This window comes from Eleutherodactylus coqui, chromosome 6 (genome assembly GCF_035609145.1).
Source record: "Eleutherodactylus coqui strain aEleCoq1 chromosome 6, aEleCoq1.hap1, whole genome shotgun sequence".
In the NCBI taxonomy this organism is placed as follows: domain Eukaryota; kingdom Metazoa; phylum Chordata; class Amphibia; order Anura; family Eleutherodactylidae; genus Eleutherodactylus; species Eleutherodactylus coqui.
Window position 1 is genome coordinate 144,522,180 of NC_089842.1, and position 20,359 is coordinate 144,542,538.

General features: G+C 44.4%; 1 protein-coding gene across 2 annotated transcripts in view; it reads left to right on the forward strand.

Annotated features, from left to right (window-relative positions):
* Nucleotides 1-20,359, forward strand: part of KASH5 (KASH domain containing 5) — a 64,973-nt gene that overhangs the window by 24,754 nt on the left and 19,860 nt on the right. For both annotated transcript variants that reach the window (XM_066607808.1, XM_066607809.1), the window contains 10 exons: nt 1,813-1,974; nt 3,893-4,010; nt 6,280-6,330; nt 7,443-7,520; nt 7,607-7,663; nt 9,075-9,134; nt 11,684-11,748; nt 13,701-13,782; nt 15,546-15,662; nt 16,930-17,010. In XM_066607808.1, coding sequence (XP_066463905.1) covers nt 1,813-1,974; nt 3,893-4,010; nt 6,280-6,330; nt 7,443-7,520; nt 7,607-7,663; nt 9,075-9,134; nt 11,684-11,748; nt 13,701-13,782; nt 15,546-15,662; nt 16,930-17,010 — 871 coding nt within the window. The remainder of the gene's footprint in view (nt 1-1,812; nt 1,975-3,892; nt 4,011-6,279; nt 6,331-7,442; nt 7,521-7,606; nt 7,664-9,074; nt 9,135-11,683; nt 11,749-13,700; nt 13,783-15,545; nt 15,663-16,929; nt 17,011-20,359) is intronic.

A 20,359-nucleotide genomic window follows, 5' to 3' on the forward strand; every position in this document is an offset into this window, starting at 1 on the left:
GACAGGGCCACAGGGTTTTATGGGATTCCATGGGATAGACTAAAAATATCAAACTTAGGGTAACCTCACGCGAGCGCAATTGCACACTGAAGGCCCCGTCTGCACAAAAACGCACATGGAACTCTGCGATTTTGCTGAGCTAAACGATTCCACCTGGTAAAAGAAACATAATATGATTAATTTATAGGCAAATTCAGCTGTAGTTCTCTAATTTCCTTTGTAAATGTGCTATCCCTCTAGTAATGAACAAGGATTTTTTTTCTCCAGCTGTTCAAACTCCACGCCATAGAATTAGCTACATGCAGGAAAGATACAGCAAGTTCTATTTTTTCTCAGGCGTAGTATTCACTCAAGAAAAGAGTGAAAACTAAACCATTGAAATCAATAGTTTCGTTTTGTCCCGTTATGCGGCCGTGATTTTTACTGCCATATAATGGGACTAGTACACGTTCGTCTGTTTAAGCCCTGAGGCTGTATTCACATCTCTATTGTGGCTTCTGTTTATAATGGAGATGTCTAACACTTTGAGGGTGGATTCAGATGAGTGTAGGCACAACTATGCTCGCCGACACGGAGCGTAGTTTCGCCTGAACGAGGGGAATTTCTTTCCCTTCGCCGGCTCTTCAAACTCCGCGCCAGAGCACAGGAGTTTAAAAAAAGCTGCGGGAAGATAGCGGCTACCGATCTTTTCCGCATGTAGTATTCACTGTCTTTTCTCGGCTGTACAATTAACGGCCAAGAAAAGAGCTAGTATAATCGAAGCCACTGAAATCCATTGAAATCAGTGGTTTGGTTTTGTCCTGTTATGCGGACGTGATTATCATAGCCACATAACGTGCGAAAACCACGTTAGTCTAAATCCGCCCTCAAGGAAAAAATAGTGGTCCATGCGCTGTCATTTTTTCCATCAAAATGCCAGAATCTACAATGGAGGCTTTGACGCAGACGTGAACAAAGCATTAGGCCAAATGAATGCACACACATGGATGTCAATTGCGGAATCCGGATCGGGCGACCGCCTCCGGATTCTGCAGCAAATACTGCCCTTAGCATGCAATGGAAAAGTGATTCTTCATGCACACAAGTGGAAACCAATTGTGGTTTTCACTCGCGGGTGAAAAATCCCAATATGCTCCATTTTCCTGCGGTGTCCGCACTGACTTCCATTCAAGTCAGTAGACAGGCCGCGGATTCCGCAGGAAAAGCAGGAGTTTTAAATAAATCTGTACATGTGGACCATCCGCAGTACAGATTCAAGATTCAGAGAACAGGTACACGCGGACGCTGCTGCTGCCAGGGCCGGATTCTGCTGCGCGACATGTGACTGATGGGAAGATCCAGCTAATCAGGATGAGCATTTCACTGGTAAAACATCTGTATTAGTGAAGTGCCTCATTAGTTGCCCATCAAGTTGCATCTCTCTGCAGTGCATTGCGGTACTACATATTCTGCACTGCTATTTACCTGTACAGGACCCTGAAGAACCTGTTGAAGAACCATAGAAAGTCATTTACAGTTCTTTCTGCCTTTTATATCTGTGAAAAGTTTTTATCTGTACTAGTTACACTTTAATTTAATTTCTTTTACACACAAAAGTAATCATGGAGTAAAAAGTTGTCATCAATATCAAATTCGTGGGGATATGACTCCCAGCACTGTACTTTCGGTAGAGGCTGCAGCTGGTATTACAGCTTAATTCTCTTTCAGTCAGATGATCGTAGGGGTGCCTGGAATCAGAAAGACCATCAAAATTGCTGTCCCAGATAACTGCTTTAATATAACTTGAGGGACAATGGTACTTTTTTTCTAAAGGGTGGAGCATCCAGATCTAAGCATTAAAATTGCTGAATTCAACTGTACTAACAAAAAATTGACTGACGAGAAAACGAAAATACAAAGGAGTCTTGATTTAGCAGAGGAAACCAACAGTCTTCTGAGTGAAGAGATATCTGACCTAAAGAGCAAGTTAAAAAGGTAAGTGTGGATGGTGAACTCATCCGGAGGTATACACACCATAGAGGCAAGCCTTTGGCATAGGGAGTACAGAATGGTAGTTGATTGAGAAAAGCAACTTGATTATAGAGGATAGAGACTTAGTGGGGCAACTTCCTCTGTATAATGTGCACCTCAGGCTTAAGGCTCATTTACACGCAAAGACAATCTTTAAAACGTTTGAAAGATTGGCAGTTTTAGCGATCGTTTTGCATAAACTGCTATTGGACACTAATGTCCATTAGCAGTTTATTATCTTCATTTGCATGTAAATGAGCCTACAGCAGTTGTTTGTAAATCGCAGCATGTGGTCTGGATTTTGCACTCAGCTGCATTCACTTCGCACGGGCTGCCATGAACTGTCAGCTGAATACAATGCAATCAGCTGCTCCCATGGAGAACACAGCGTGTGATCCCTGCTATCTCTCTCTGGCTGAAGGATGGATTTTATGCTCACCTAAAAATCATCTTTCAGCCGAAGAGTGAAAGATGGAAGCGTTTACACGCAACGATTATCGCTCAAAATACATCGTTTGAATGAATTTTGAGCAGTAATCGTTGTGTGTAAATGCGGCTTTATACATCTGGTATTGCTTAGGGTGTTTATCATACACACTGGAATATTCCCCAATCCGCTGACAAAACCCACACCAAAATCTGTATGTGCAATTGCAAATTTGCTTCAAAATTTGCATGCTTGACATGCAGATTTTTGTGTGGATACTTTTGCACAATGGAATATTCTGCAGCGCCTTGTGAAATATTCTCGTATGTGTGAAGACACCCTTAAAGGGGTTGTCCCGCGCCAAAACGGGTTTTTTTTTTTTCAATAGCCCCGATGCAGGGGTTAAAAAAGAAAACCGGATAGTGCTTACCTGAATCCCCGCGCTCCGGTGACTTCTTACTTACCTTGCGAAGATGGCCGCCGGGATCTTCACCCTCGGTGGACCGCAGGTCTTCTGTGCGGTCCATTGCCGATTCCAGCCTCCTGATTGGCTGGAATCGGCACGTGACGGGGCGGAGCTACGAGGAGCCGCTCTCCGGCACGAGCGGCCCCATTCAGAAAAGAAGAAGACCGGACTGCGCAAGCGCGTCTAATCCGGCGATTAGACGCTGAAAATTAGACGGCACCATGGAGACGAGGACGCTAGCAACGAAACAGGTAAGTGAATAACTTCTGTATGGCTCATAATTAATGCACAATGTACATTACAAAGTGCATTAATATGGCCATACAGAAGTGTATAACCCCACTTTGTTTCGCGGGACAACCCCTTTAAGTATGAAATTTAAGTACCCATATGTGTCTTAAGTAGGAAGGTAGGTGTGTGGCAGGAACACAATTTTCAGCAGCCCTGTCATGAGAAGCTACAATATGGAGAGGAGGCAGAGAGGGGGCGGGAGCTCAGAGCACTGCTACCAGCTCTTCCAGCCTCCTCCCCCTGCAGAGAGATACGCCGTATATCGGCTGGGCGTGAAAACCCAGCCGATATACGATCGTCTGAATGCACTCTCAGAAAAATATGGTAATTATGCAAGACGCAGAGGTAAACATCAGGAAGGTAAACTTTTGAGTTCTTGTGATCCGTTATCATTATATGGTCATATTATCATAAGTACCTGGGGATAAAATGCAATGAAAAAAAGGTATAGTTAAACACGCTTCTTTGGATGTTAGTGGGATATAAAGCATCTAAGATATTCAAGGGGGTTTCCAACATGTAAAAAATGATAATGGTCATGGAATGTAATAAAATAGAAAAACTAGTTGCATTCCCATTCCTTTTACTATATTCCCCGCCCATTACATTTTTAGTCATAGAAAACCCCTTTAAAACCCATAGTTGCAATATTTTACTGATATATCATCTCCAGCTTTCATTATATGTTGCATGTTTAGTTCCCAGCAGGCCATGCAGCATGTCCGGACTATCTGCAATGAACTTGAAGATACGAAGATTCTTGTCAAAAACCTAGAAGACAGAATCAGTGTTGTAATTGCTGAAAAAAAGCATCTGGTGAGTTCAGTGAAACAGATCACATACACTCATATCGTTTGCAGATCATTTTAAGCCCTAGTTTTTGGAAGTCTAATTTAGATTATCGCATTGTATCATTAGTAGTTTTGGAGTTGTTTACAATAAAGTCAATCATGTGATTCACAGGCATAACTTGAAGCTTCTGGGCCCTAATGCAAAATCTGTAACAGGGCCCCCAAATATAATACTTTATTCATAGTACTGGGCTCCCTATATGGAGAAGAGGGGCCTCATGGGCCCCCTGAGGCTCCTGGGCCCGGGTACAACCGCATCCCCTATAGTTACGCCCCTGATGTGATTAATCTGCAGGCTCGTTCACATTGGTGCTTCTAGGTGCTGTTTTCGTACTCTGTTATGGAGCAGGAAAACAGCACTCAGCAGCTGAACGGAATTATAATATGGCAAAACTGAACAGACCTCTTTGACTATAATGGGGTCTGTTTAGTTCCCAGCTGAGCTTTTGGCATTTTACAGAATGAAATAGTGCAGATGCTATAGGCAACACAGATAAAGAAATCTTACTGAAGATGATTGCGCATAAGGATGATGTGCCAATTGTGCAGCGCCTCATAATCAAATTCTTGATGAACAAATGATTTGGAACTACTGCAAAATGGCGCAGTAACATTAGTTATTATGTAGAAGAAGGAAATAACTTTGAAAGCTCAATTCTCAATAACCAATTCCTGCAACGCATGGGTATATCACCTACTCCAGGGGTCCCCAACCACCGGGCCGCGGACCGGGGCCGGGCCGTTGGGTGTTTAGCGCCGGTCCGCGGCACCGCCGGGAACCTTTGCTCTAAACACAAGGCCCGCGGGCCGAATCCGGCCTGCTGCCTTGTATAATGTGGCTCGCGGCGTGCCGACGCCGCTCACCACTGAAGCGATTACCAGCGGGGGCGCCGCAGCTTCCCGCTGGTAATCGCGCTGATCCCGGCGCACACTGTGCAGCCAGGATTCTCCTCCCCGAGTCCCCTGCTCATTAGTTCCGCAGGAGAGGACTTGGGGAGGAAGCGTTCCGGGCTGCACACTGACGTCAGGGCAAGCAGACAGAGAGCGACAGCAGGAAGGAGGTAAGTTTATGGGTTGGGGGGCTGCTTACTACTGGGGGGGCTGCTTACTCCTGGGGGGGCTGTCTATTACGGGGGGCTGCCTATTACTGGGGGGGGGGGGCTAGTTATTACAGGGGAAAGGGCTGCTTATTACTGGGGGGGGGCTGCTTATTACTGGGGGGCTGGTTATTACTGGGGGAGGGGGGTGGGAGCTACTTATTACAGGGGAAGGGGCTGCCTATTACTGGGGGGGGGCTACTTACTACTTGGGGGGCTGCCTATTACTGGGGGGAACCTGCTTATTACTGGGGGATGTTGCTTACTGGGGGGGCTGCTTATTACTGGGGTGGGGGCTACTTATTACAGGGGAAGGGGCTGCTTATTACTGCGGGGGCTGCCTATTATTGGGGGGGGGGGACCTGCCTATTACTGGGGGGGGACCTGCCTATTACTGGAGGGGACCTGCTTATTACTGGGCGGATTGCTTACTGGGGGGGAACTGCTTATTACTGGGGTGGGGGGGTGGGGACTACTTATTACAGGGGAAGGGGCTGCTTATTACAGAGGGGGGGGCTGCCCATTACTGGGGGGACCTGCTTATTACGGGGGGGGGACCTGCTTATTACTGGGGGGGCTACTTTTTACAGGGGGAGGGGCTGCTAATTACTGAGGGGTGGGGGCTGTCTATTACTGGGGGGGGGATAAATTTTATGCTGCCCTATGTGTGTGCTGGGGGGGGGGATAGATTATATACTGCCCTATGTGTGTGCTGCCAGGCGGGGGGGGGGGGGATATATTATACTGCCCTATGTGTGTACTGCCAGGACATTCTAAATGTCATAATTAAATAAGAATGCACTAAACTCCAACCCCCTTCATAACCCCGCCCCATATAACCAAAGCCCCGCCCAACCCTGCCGGGCCTTGTTAAAATGGTCCTGCTTGAAGCCGATCCCTGGTGCCAAAAAGGTTGGGGACCACTGACCTACTCTACCATAATTGTTAGATAGTTGTGGGTCCTACAGGAGGAACCTGCACCTATCTCCAGATAGCTGCTCCCTTGACCCTGTTGGGGGATGGGTGAAGCGGTACTTACAGCTGTCCTTTATTGGATATCATGCGGGATGAGAATACCCCTTTAAAATGAATGAGATTTTTATTTATTTAATGCAATTATTTTATTAATATCCACAGGAGAAGGATGAACTTTTGCTAAGGAGCCAGAAACAGAGTTTACAGGACGAGGTAATGTAAGAGTTTATAAAATCTCTACAGGTCATTATTATAGAGCAATAGGCACTCTGTATAGGAACAATGCTTCTAGGAGAGAGTACCTCCACAACACGTGATGTCATGATAAATGTGCAGGCACGTGAAAGCACAGTAATAGCTGCCATATTGTGGATCCATACAAAGGATCCTACTTCTACTTTATACTCATACAACAGCCTGGATCTGTACTTTCACTTTGGTTCCCCCTACCCCCAAGTTGTCTACAGTTGGTGACAAATGAGCCTAAGCAGGTGATTTTACATTGTATATGTTTGGTGCTGCTCCTGACCTTGCATTGAGCAGAAGTAATTAGATTTGTGTTTCAGAAAGTTATGGTGCAATTTTTTTTCTATATATAAGTGATTTCATTAAGCCTCGTTCACACGAGCGACATCGCTGGTCCATGCGATATCTCAGCGTCTTCTCGTGGTGATACCGCGACTTTGTAGTACTACATGCGAGGATTTTCGTGCGGGAAGGCTTGAAATATAAGCCCTATCCTGAAAATAAGCCATAGCTGCAGAAAAAAAAAAATAAGTATACATCATCTCTCCTGTGCTGTCCGGTGTGCCGCAGCAGCTTCTTCTCAGTCCCCGGCACAGTTTCTCTTCATCATCTTCTGGCTGGGGATTGAAAAATCCCTGACTCCTGGAAGCGCTGGCTGTGATTGGCTGATGTTTAGCCAATCACAGCCAGCACTCGATAAATGGCTGTGATTGGTTCAATCACAGCAACTCATCGAGTGCTGGCTGTGATTGGCAGACACTTAGCCAATCACATCCAACACTTCCAGAAGGACGGGATTTTTCAGTCCCCGGCCAGAAGATAATGAAGATAAACAGTGCTTGGACCCGGGGAGAAGCTGCTGCGGCGTTGGAGAACACTTGTAACGTGATGTATGTGTATTTTTTATTTTTCCTGCATCAAGGGTTAGATTATAACTTTGACAGTAGGATTTCTTACTATCAAAGGAAAGCATAGGCTTCTCATACATATGATTTGTAGCATTGTAGCAACGCTACAAAATCGACAGACTTTGTCGCCCATGTGAACGAGGCCTTACTAACTGGAGCTATGTCCTGCAGAATGACAACCTGCTGTCAGAAAAGGAGAAGGTCACAGAGAAGCTGGATGGTCTTAAAGTGGAAAATTCAAAGTTACTGGTGAGCGGATGGTTGGGTTGTATCAATTAATAGCAGAAGGTATAACTAGACAATCGTTTTACTGTAATATATTATTATCTTAACAGCACCAACTGTATGAATATGAAAACCTATTGGTGCAGAAAGATGAGCTGCTGACACAGGTGGGTTCAGCTTTGATGTGTTGATAAAATAAATAAAACCCCCTATAGAAAGTGCTGACTAGAGTTCAGTGAAGAATATATCCTACAGTTTAATGTAGTCCACATTATTAAATGTTGTCAATCGCTCTTAAAATCTACTTAAAGGGAGTCTGTCAGCTTGAACATACTGTCCAAATTACATGAACCTTGTTATAAAGCTGGAGCTGCTGAAAAGATTGAAACTCGTATATAGTTTTATGGGGAAAGATTCAGTAAAACTTGTAGCTTATTCATTTATATCTCCGCTAATTCTGAGCTGAACAGTCAAATGGGTGGTCCTATCAGTGACTGACAGCTGCCCCTGTATTTACAATCATACATAGCCTGCACTCCATTTAGAGTAACATCATTGTGGGGCAGAAGTGACAAAGGAAAGGGACACTGGAGTCCCATTCTCAAGATCGGCTGGGGTCTTAGTGGTGCTGTTTATGAGTCAGGTATTCTCATCTACAGGATTTATGGCATTACGGGGTCCTCAAACATATGCCTATTGGCAGAACAAGGGCACCTGATCCCCACTTGCTTATGTACAGTGTCCACCAGCTGCACTTCTACATTTACCATGAATGTCAATGTAGACAGCATGGCCAACTCTCCATTTAAAAAAAGGGAACTACATTCTCTTGATAGATGCTGGTCCCAGTGGCGCTACCGCCACTTATCAGGCATCTAGGTGTAAAAGACCAAGGGCAGAGTGCCTCTCTGTCTGGCTAAAATGAGGCAAGATGAGTCTAGCAGGATGTATGAGGAAGGTCGGTGGAAGGACACATGGTGAAGAGTACTGCTGTTCGAGGATCATGGGAAGAGCTTTGTGAAATACCAAGAGTTTGTCAGAAAAATAAAATTGGGATGTGGCACAAACTTATCAAGAAAAAACATACGAGGTGTAAAGAGATATTTATTTTACACCTTGGTTTGCACTGTCCTCTTCCTTTATAAGGTGGCACCACATCCAGGTTTTTACTCCTGACAGACTCCTCGAATTAGGCATTAATGTCCTATGCATTCTACTATGAGGATGGAACTCAGAAGTTCTCCAGTGAGGAAATAGTCCCAATCTCAAGATGCACAGGAAGTGTGCCAGAATATAGCCAGCAGATGTCGCTGAAGCTTCAGAATAATGGATGCTCTGTGCTCACTGCTGCACATTGTTGTCTTCTACAGTTCAACTCCTCTGAGAAGAATTGCTCCTCCAGTTATGTGAGCTCTATCATAATATGTCCAAATTAAGATAATGGAGCACTCACTTTAATCATTTTTGAAGATCAAGAAGATGCAATGTTAACATGCACTTTCTAGTGAATTCAAACTATGTAATAACAATCTATTGTGCGTTTGTGTGTATTAATTTCATTGATGTGCATATTTATAGAAAATGTTCCAAGCAGAAGAACTTATGGGACAAGTGGAAGAACAAATAGCACTGTTACAGGTAGGTCCACTGATTTTTTAAAAGTTTATATGTATATTGAGATAATAAATATTACGTCCATGCAATGTTACATTTGGGGTTATTAGAGCAGTTCTGCATTGATGAGTCTCATAGCATGAGATGGACCTTTATGTTGTTGAGTTCATATTTGTGCGAGTTTTGCGAGTCTCTCAATGCACTAAAACGCAATGCACGAGATTAGTGCTCGTGTAAAACCGACCTGACGAGGAGAAAAACTCAGTTTGTAAATTGCGAATTTTTCAAATTTAATTAATAAAGACAAAATGTATTCATGAAACTTAACCACCGACATGAACTGTAATATAAACAATCTCAGAATGGCATTGATATGTTAAAGCATGCAAAAGATTTTATCACATAAAGTGATGAGATGTCAGAATTGAAATGTAAGGCCTCATGTCCACAGGGAAAATCAGGCCCACTACGGATTCTCCATGGAGAATCCGCAGCGGGTCCCTCTTGCCCTGCGGACATAAGGGCTGAAAATAGAATATACTCACCTGCAGCGGTCCATGCGAGTCTTCCCTTCTTCCCGGCCGGATCTTCTTTCTTCGGCCCGGCAGATGTGCTCGGCACGCCAGCTGCGTGCCACGCGCATGCGCCGGGCACATCCGCCGGGCTGAAGCAAGAACATCCGGCCGGGAAGAAGGGAAGACGCGCACGGCCCGCAGCAGGTGAGTATTTTCTGATTTTAGGTCTCCCGTGGATCCGGACGGCTTCCATAGGCTTCAATAGAAGCCTGCGGGAGCCGTCCACGCGGGAGACCCGCACCAAATGGAGCATGGTCCGGATTTTTTCCTGCACGCGGATCCGCGTCTGCAGGGAAAAATGACATCCGCAGGTATTTAACTACCTGCGGGTGTCTAATGCATCCCTATGGGGCGCGGATCCGCGTGCAGGAAAAACGCTGCGGATTTTAAATCCCAATTTGTAAGTGGACATGAGGCCTTTTTAGGGTTGGTCCTTAAGGTCAAAATAGGCCATGTCCTTAAGGGGTTAATGTGATGGCTGATCAGTGTATAAAACACATTGGGAGAGCTTTACCAAGCGAACTGCGTAAAAATCCTGGCAGAGTTGTTCCAATAAACTGGCATCTATGCCTTGCGACAGAATATGTACTTTAGAAACCTTTTAATAATTTTGCCCCTACTATTTGTCTGTCTGCAGGAATTTCTGCCTCGAACTGAAACAAAAAGTATTAGGTCAGAGTATTTTAGCTCCTCTTTTGGACCATGTTTTGCAGACCGTAATATGCAGCTGATGTAAATCTATGTACCGTATCTATTAAGCTGTATTTTTCACAGTATTTTTTTTTAAATGCAGCATGCCCAATTTTTCCCATTTTTGCCTCCATATTGCTATTATTCTCTATAAGGCAAATACGGATCAGCATTTACGTAGTAGAAAATAGAAACAATGGCTATAAATACGGGGCAAATACTGATCCAATACTGATGACATCTGTGTGATTGCTCTCAGTGAGAGTAGATATGATACCTATGATGTCTACAAGATTACTTGGTTTCTCTTGCTGGGAACAATCACACTTTGCGCTACTGGCTAACACGGTACCAAACCTTTTTAATGTCATCTGTAACATGTCCGTATTAGGCCCCCTCTCCACGGGCGTTGCAGTATCCCATGGAGAATCGCGGCAATTTGCAGCATGCTGCAAATTACCGGCCGCAAGCGGAGAATTGCAGCGATTCTCCTCTCGTGGACAAGGGGCCGGCGCTTTCCATAGCTTCAGACTGCCAGCGAAATCACACCCGGAGACAGGGGGCGTAACGGAACCATTTTGCAGAAATGTTACAATACGCTTGTCTAAAACCGTCCTTATACGAGGGGCTGCTGATAAGTCTTTACCCAGAAAGAAACAGCATAGGAAGATGACACTTTACATTTATTCCACATCTTCTCCACTGATGTCAACACACTTCTTACATCGGTATTCCAAGTTCTCTAAGCCTTTGAAAAAGATGGATTTTGGTAATGCCTTAAACCAGTCATCCGTAGCAGCCATGGCATCAGAAATGGTGTGAAATTTGGTACCCTTGAGGTGTTTCTTCAGGTTTGGAAACAGATGATAGTTGGAGGGAGCTAGATCTGGTGAATAAGGTGGGTGGTCAACCAGCTGGAAGCCTAGCTCCACCAGTTTAGCCGTGGTCGCTTGTGCAGTGTGAGCGAGGTGTTGTCTTGCAGGAACAAGATTGCTGGGATAATTTTCGTGCATTCATTTAGTTTTCCTTCAAGGCGATAATTACGAATTTAAGAATTTGGATGATTTTGTTCCCCCATAAATTAAGCAATAATTCAAAAACTGAATTGTATATTTACTTACAATTTTTTTAAACACAGCAAAAAATTCTGTATGACATATAAGAAGGAACATATGGCAATGGGCACATCACTGTATACTGTACATTCCTAAATAGCTGAAGAATTATACACATATCTAACTCATGAGTGTGTTTGGGAATAGTCTCATTAAACATTCTTCTGATTCCTTTCACTTTCTTTCTTTCAAGGAGCTAAAAAATGAAAAGAATCGATTACAAGAAGAGCTTTTACACACCCATGAGGATAAAGCCATGTAAGTTGCCAGCACAGAAGTGAAAGAGTTGTAAATAAGAACTACAGTGATAGAAAAGCCCTGAGAAGCACCGAGTTTCATTCTAGAATGAGGAAGGAATAAAGTGCAGGGGAAAAGTAAATTGGCAGTGAAAAGTCCAATATGACTTTTTCTGAAAGTCACAAGGTCACTTGCAACTTTTCTTTTCCAAATATGGAATAATTCAAGTCATGATTTTACCACGATTGTATGACACGTGTTGCGCCATGCAACTGTGATCATCTTACATTGCTTCCATTCACTCGTAATGAAAGTTGCCATCTTTGTTAACTCTTTAGGAGAGGATGAATCATCTCCAATTAAGCTGTAGTCACAAGCATGCTCATTATGCTTCAAAGAGAGTTTGCCAAGCAAAAGTAATATACAGTATGCAAATAATAGCACAACTATAGAGTGTGTAAATAATAGTGCTATACAGTGTGCTAGGTGGGAAAATGCAGATCTTCCAATTATTGCCAAGGTTTACTAGCATTTCATTCAACATTGACATGGTTGTGAGAGTTGTGGAACTGAACATTACAGGCTGTTAGGGAAGCGTCAGGAGAAGTGCTAAATAAAGTGTTTAGTTACAGTAGTGAGGGGTGGCTGTGCAACTGCATGAGGTGCCAGACGAGCCTGCTCAAAGTGTATGAGCATAGCAGAAGCGCTATGTTTTCTCCTTAGGGAGAGCACCTAGACGATGAGTGAGAAGACTCAAAAGGCCATAACGAGAGTTATACCGTCTCGGATGAAGTATATACCACTTGTCAACCTGCCATTCAGGATTCAGGGATAGCTGAGTGTAAATGTAATGGTGATCTTAGTACTTGCCATTCAGCTTTCCAGGAGCCCTTAATGCCATGTTTGAATAGTTATTGCGATGTATGTCGTATATATGCTTTCATAAGGCTGCCTGTCCACGGGCGATACGTCACTGCGTTAGTCGCGGTGATAATCCGGCCGCGGGTAACACACTGAACGCTTTTCATAGGCTAACTATGGAAAGCGCAGCCCAACGTCCGGGATTGAAATCGCGGCATGCTGCGATTTACCGCGATTCTCTGCAGTGAGCCTATCTGTTAGATAGGCTCATCGCCTATTGGATAGGCTCACATGCGGAAAACAAATCGCAGCATGTTCTATTTCTGTGCGGGTCTCGCAGAGGCCCGCACAGAAATGTCAGTACTGCCGCATTGGCTCCTCTCTGCGCATGCGCCAGCTGGCAAGCAGCCGGCGCATAGCAGAGAATGAAGACTCCGGGAGCGGGTGAGCCGCAGGCCTCTGCAGGGGCACGGTTCCGCATCCCGGTGCGAGAATTCTCGCAGCGGGATCCGACCTGGCCGTCTGCAGGCAGCCTATATATGTGAAATTTCTAAAAGAACTGGAAGTGCATTAAGTATCTAACTTTTACATGCAACTACACAGTATTTTTTTCTAAAGAGATTAGCTTTTAGAAATAAAATTCCCAGGTTGCTTTGCAGAGACAGAACAAAACAGTATCCAGTTATATTCTGCTTTCTTATGGTAGATGCACACGATTTTTTTTTTTCGTCTGATCTTCAGACTGAAAAATCCGTCCCCAAATCGGATGGAAATAGCACACGTTCATTTAAATGGGTGTATTCTCGGATGAAAATAACACATTTACATGTGCGGGGTCCCATAGCAGACAGCCGGCATGTCTGAGTGCTGTCTAATGCGAGTTGCGCCCCTCAATATCGGGCGCAACCTTTGAACAGTCCTTGAGAAAGTAGCCTTACCTTTGCTTCATGAACTAAATGTAGCCTCCCCACAAAGAAGACCTTTCAGAGAATGTGACTGTACTTGGAAGAAACCACTGAAGGAAGTATTAGTGTATACTGTGTTATATAGGGTGGACAGTCCGGAGCAATGAGGGAACACTTGTGAAAGCATCCTTTACTGTGCCTTTACAGACATTCAAGCCTTTCCCATGATGAATGTTCCAGCTCTCTATCCCTACAGTCTGTGCATAATGAAATAGAGGAGATGCAAAAGGTAATACCACATCGTTTATTATAGCTGAGGCGTTTATTATAGCTGAGGCTTCCTTCGGAAAGTATGTGCGCTCTTGTCCATTACATTCAGGTTCTAAATTCTAGACTCTTAGCTTGAAAGCTAATTTAAAATGGAAACCTATTTGGAAACTAAGTCACATGGAAAGAGAATTCAGTCAAGTGGTCTCCGTGGCAACTGCAAAGGCAGCGAAGTAAAATACAGATACTAGAAATGATTACTAAGAGTCCAAAAGTATTTATTAGATAGATTAATACATTCAGAAGGATTAAGGGTATAGTCACACTGCTTTCCTGCAGATTTTGTTTTGGATTTTAATGCAAATTTCCACCCTTCAATTTGAATTCAACTAAGGGCTTATTCAGACGACCGTATATCGGCCAGGTATTCACGCCGGCCAATATACAGCGTCTATCTCTGCAGGGGGAGGAGGCTGGAAGAGCCGGGAGCAGTGCTCTGAGCTCCCGCCCCCTCTCTGCCTCCACTCCACCCCCTTTCCGTCCCTTTGCACTATTTGCAATGAGATGGGACGGGGCGGGGCTACGTTTTGGGAATTAGCCCCGCCTCCTTCGCGCCTTCCCTTGTTGCAAATAGTGCAGAGGGGCGGAGAGGAGGCAGAGAGGGGGCGGGAGCTCAGAGCACTGCTCCCAGCTCTTCCAACCTCCTCCCCCTGCAGAGAGGGACGCCGTATATCGGCCGTCGTGAACACACGGCTGATATACGGTTGTCTGAATAAGCCCTAAAAATGTGAAATCTGCAGCAGATCCACAGCTAAATCTGTCACAAAATCCACTGCAAATCAGCCGCATGTGAACACACCCAAAGTATTTTACTGCTCTTTATGTTGCAATGTAAAGTACTAGGACTCATATACCCGAAGATGCGTGTGTATAGAACCGTAAAGCCTCCATGTGCACCTATATATGCGCTGTGGAGTGCTGTTTGGCTTCTACCAGCTGATTATAATATCACTGGTAGAAGCCAAATCTGAATCACGTTTATGGTCTGAGAGTTAAATGGGGATCCCATTGAGCTGACATTCCGAAGATGTCACATGGTATATACAAAAAAATAAAATCAAGCACCCATAAGGACTTGGCGTTTTGCTGCAAAACTCATCATGCAGTTATATCTCAGGCAGATATATAAATGATTAGAGTTGTGCCATGATTAGATGAACAGTCTTGCCACCTGAGGCCCTAAAAGTGGTTCCACCCTTGGCCTATAAAAGGCTCTCAGAGGCTCCTTGTGTGTAGTGGACCTCTTTTTTCGCTTGTGTAGAGCTTGTTGACCACTAGATGCCTCTATGATGCAATTAAAGAGATTTTGCCCAGTTAACAGAGTTTTAACACTTGTAGAATGTAAGCAGCACTTGGGGTATTTCTTTAAGACAAATCAGATCTTCATTCAGGAAAAAGAAATTTTTATTCATCCATTTTTTGCTAAAAAACGCCTGCCACATTTCGACTGTTTAGCCCAGTCTTTCTCAAGCCTATTTTCTATGATAGACAGTTAACAGGGTTTGATAGGGGTGCATTATTGGAATGCGAGAAGCTGGATGGTCGTATCGATGAACTGCCCGTCACCAAGGCCATTCTGACCAGACTGTTAGGAAGTGTTGGGACCAGTGGACGTACACAATGTGACCGGGCTCAGGACGCTCTCAACAGACCAGAAGCAGAAGGGATTGTCTGATTGTCCATCAAATGCGAACTGCTCCAACTGTTTTGTTGTCTGCTATACAGAGACAGAAGGCTCCTGATCCTTTCTTAGAGCTTCCTGATCCTTTCTACCATGTATTTGAATGTTCTGTTGGGGGCGAGAAGATTAAGGAGGATATTTGGACATTCACAGAAACAGAGGTAATGTGATTATTACTTTCCTTGCCATCTATTTAATCTTATCTATATCTGTCTATCTATCAATCCAAATTCTTATCTCTACATAGAACTTTTTGACCGCTTTTTATTACAATTTTTTCTTGGAGGTGGAGTGACCAAAAAAAGCTCAATTCTTGCTTTGTGCATATATTTTTCTTTCTGACGACGTTCACCATGCTGACAAACAATGCATTATTTTGGTAAATCAAACTTTTATGGATACAGCAATACCAAATATGTTTTAGTTTTTAATTGTTTAGATCATTTATTACAAATATGGAAAGGCTTTTCCTATTTTTACTTCCTTTTATTTTTTCTAATAAGTTTTTTGTTTAAACTAATTTTTACATTTTTCTTTCAGTCCTCGCAGGGGGTCTTGAACTTGTTGATCATGTGATTGCTGATACAGTATAATGTAATACCGTAGTATTACATTATACAGCGTTCTGCCAAGCCATGCCTCAGGTAGGCAATCAGCCATGGTAGCACTAGGAGCCTTTAGAAGGACCCAGGGTGCCATGTTAACTATCGATCGGCTTGCAGGGGGGCTAATCAGGACCCCTGAACTCCAAAAAGGGGATTTTAATGGCCACGATTAGCATTCGCGCTGATCATAGCTGTTGTCGACAGGTGTCAGCTGTAAAAAAAACAGCCAGCACCTGTATTGTATGGAGCGGGATCAGCTCCTGATTCCCCTACAAACAAACACCATACCCACAGCTTGTAACTGTCTTCTTTTCATCTGATACCCTATCCTCTGGATAGGTCATCAATAGTTGTTGAATGATTGTCTGCCGCTCGGGTCCCCCGTCCATCAGTTGATCGTCTGGCCTGCTGTCCAGTGCAGAAGAGGAAGTCAAAACGCCGCACTGCTGTTCCACTTCCTGCTTCCCTCCTGGTCAGGACTGTAAGAGATGTCCCATCCATCAACTACTGATGACCTATCTAGATGATAGGTGATAACTAAAAGAGGGCAACCCTTTGAAATAACCACAAAATCAAATTACTAATCAAATCCTAAATTTAACAAAAAAACCAGACTTTTCTGCTCCCCACATTGGTGACGTTAGTTATAGAAGACATGCAAGGCTTGTTTCTTGGTTCGCTGTCCAGCTCTCTGATTCAGCAGTTCACAGCATCCTTAAACTATGGTTCTAAAACTAAAGTCCTTCATGTATTTCATGTAAATGAATGTTATATCGGTAATTATAAGGAATAGATTTTGAGATTTTCTTTTTATTTCCTATAGCTTATTCATCTCAGACAAGAAGTTGATGTATTACTGAACAACTTACTTCAAATCATGTCATCTGGGCATCCAGCCACATATGTAAGTGACTTTATTTGGTTGAGATCTTCTGGACTGTAATGCCGGGTAAAGGTTATGGCATAACTGATACACTTTGCTCCATAGAGGACATTGGTAAAAATGCTGGAAATAATAGGTAATGCCAGCTTTTGTGATTTAAGAAAAGAAGAATAAAACAGCATGCCAGTACTTTTGGGATTCCTACCATTTATTATTGCAGTATGTGAAGACAGAAGAAGTAGCATATATATATATTTCACTAGATATGCTAGTATTGATATATTGAGCCACAATTATAGAATTACTGGACCACTGGGGTGTATTATGGCATATGCAAGGTCATTGTGTATATCTGTGGCCATAGAGCACAATGCCCACTGTGTCATGGATATCCACAGTAAAATAGAACATTCTGCGTTCTATTTTCTGTGAACGGATTACGCAATTCCTACCCGCTGATGTGAGGAGCAATCCGCAATCCAAATTCCGGACATGTGAGACCAGCCTTCCACTCATTCGTTGCTTCTAGATAAGTAGGAAGTTGAGAAGAGGCCGGTAGAGCCAAATAGAAAGCAGTCACCTGAGAACAGAATAGTGTTTGCTTTTATTCCTAATCTGTGTGCTATTGTGCTGTCACATTAGTGGAAGCCTTAAGACCAACTGTCTACTGTTATAGTGACACAATGACCTGTGTCTTTTTTTGCTTCATCAGCTGTATTTTATTTTCACTATGTCACAATTGTGATTGTCTTCATGTCTAGGTTGTGTTCTATTGTGATGAGGTCACAATGATGTTTGTCTTTATTGCTAGGCTGTGTTCTTGATTTCTTATATGACAATAGACAGTCTTCCTTTTTGGGCAGTGTTCTATTACGATGATATCACAACAGTAGAGATGAGCGAGCACCAAAATGCTCGGGTGCTCGTTACTCGGGACGAAATTTTCGCAATGCTCGAGGGTTCGTTTCGAGTAACGAACCCCATTGAAGTCAATGGGCGACCTGAGCATTTTTGTATTTCGCCGATGCTCGTTAAGGTTTCCATGTGTGAAAATCTGGGCAATTCAAGAAAGTGATGGGAACGACACAGCAACGGATAGGGCAGGCGAGGGGCTACATGTTGGGCTGCATCTCAAGTTCACAGGTCCCACTATTAAGCCACAATACCGGCAAGAGTGGGCCCCCCCCCCTCCCAACAACTTTTACTTCTGAAAAGCCCTCATTAGCATGGCATACCTTAGCTAAGCACCACACTACCTACAACAAAGCACAATCACTGCCTGCATGACACTCTGCTGCCACTTCTCCTGGGTTACATGCTGCCCAACCCCCCTCCCCCCTGCACGACGCAGTGTCCACAGCGCACACCAAACTGTCCCTGCGCAGCCTTCAGCTGCCCTCATGCCACACCACCCTCATGTCTATTTATAAGTGCGTCTGCCATGACGAGGAACTGCAGGCACACACTGCAGAGGGTTGGCACGGCTAGGCAGCGACCCTCTTTAAAAGTGGTGGGGCGATAGCCCACAATGCTGTACAGAAGCAATGAGAAATATAATCCTGTGCCACCGCCATCAGGAGCTGCACACGTGGGCATAGCAATGGGGAACCTATGTGCCACACACTATTCATTCTGTCAAGGTGTCTGCATGCCCCAGTCAGACTGGTAATATGTACCTTAACAGTAACCGCGTTGGTGGTAATGTGGTGGTGACTGCGGACCTAGTAGCGCGGTTGTATTTTGTTGGTTTTCGGAATGTGGCCAGGATTAAGTTGGCCGTGGCGGGGGATGTTTTTGAGGCACTACGTGTCCTCTCCACGTGTCCGTGGTTATATGCACCTTAACAGTAACCGCGTTGGTGGTAATGTGGTGGTGACTGCGGACCTAGTAGCGCGGTTTTATTTTGTTGGTTTTCGGAATGTGGCCAGGATTAAGTTGGCCGTGGCGGGGGATGTTTTTGAGGCACTACGTGTCCTCTCCACGTGTCCGTGGTTATATGCACCTTAACAGTAACCGCGTTGGTGGTAATGTGGTGGTGACTGCGGACCTAGTAGCACGGTTTTATTTTGTTGGTTTTCGGAATGTGGCCAGGATTAAGTGGGCCGTGGCGGGGGGATGGTGGGGGGGCTCTCTTGTTGTGTCGGTAAAGGTGAAATTCTTGGACTGCCACCAGACGAACCAATGCAAAGGCATTTGCCAAGAATGTTTTCATTGTTGGAGGAGGAGGGGGATGTTTTTGAGGCACTACGTGTCCTCTCCACGTGTCCGTGGTTATATGCACCTTAACAGTAACAGCGTTGGTGGGAAATGGCCTCACCGCCATCATGTCTTTGTGAAGCCTCTGTTTCCACACCCCAGAGACATACCATTAGCAGCGGTATAGGCAGAGCCCATAATTCGTAACATTTCAGCCGTAGCATTAGGACAGGCCCCACTAACATATCACTAGCAGCATTATAGGGGGAGCACAGTATTAGTTCCATTTCAGTAATAGTAGCACTCAAGACAGGCCCCAGTAACAATTCCGAAGCAGCAGTATAGTGGGAGCGCAGTCTTCGTTCCATTTCAGTAATAGTAGCACTCAAGACAGGCCCCAGTAACAATTCCGAAGCAGCAGTATAGTGGGAGCGCAGTCTTCGTTTCATTTCAGTAATAGTAGCACTCAAGACAGGCCCCAGTAACAATTCCGAAGCAGCAGTATAGGAGGAGCATAGTCTAAGTTCCATTTAAGTAATAGTAGCAGCCTACACAGGCCCCAGGAACAATTCCGAAGCAGCAGTATAGTGGGAGCGCAGTCTTAGTTCCATTTCAGTAGCTGCAGTATAGCCAAGGCCCAAGTTACATTTATGTAGCTAAAGTGTAGGCCAACCCCACACACCTTTCTGTACCATGAGTGCAGGCGAAGAACATAGAAATTGCTATGATTACACTGTAGGTGAGGGCCCAAAAAAATTGGTGTACCAACAGTACTAATGTACCTCAGTAAAAATTGGCCATGCCCAACCAAGATGGCAGGTGAAACCCATTAATCGCTTTGGTTAATGTGGCTTAAGTGGTAACTAGGCCTGGAGGCAGCCCAGTTTAACGAAAAATTGGTTCAAGTTAAAGTTCCAACGCTTTTAAGAGCATTGAAACGTATAAAAAATTTTTAGAAAAATTAGATGAGTGAGCCTTGTGGCCCTAAGAAAAATTGCCCGTTCAGCGTGATTACGTGAGGTTTCAGGAGGAGGAGCAGGAGGAGGAGGAGGAGGAATATTATACACAGATTGATGAAGCAGAAATGTCCCCGTTTTGGATGGTGAGAGAGAACGATGCTTCCATCCGCGGGTGCAGCCTACGTATTGCTTAGGTATCGCTGCTGTCCGCTGGT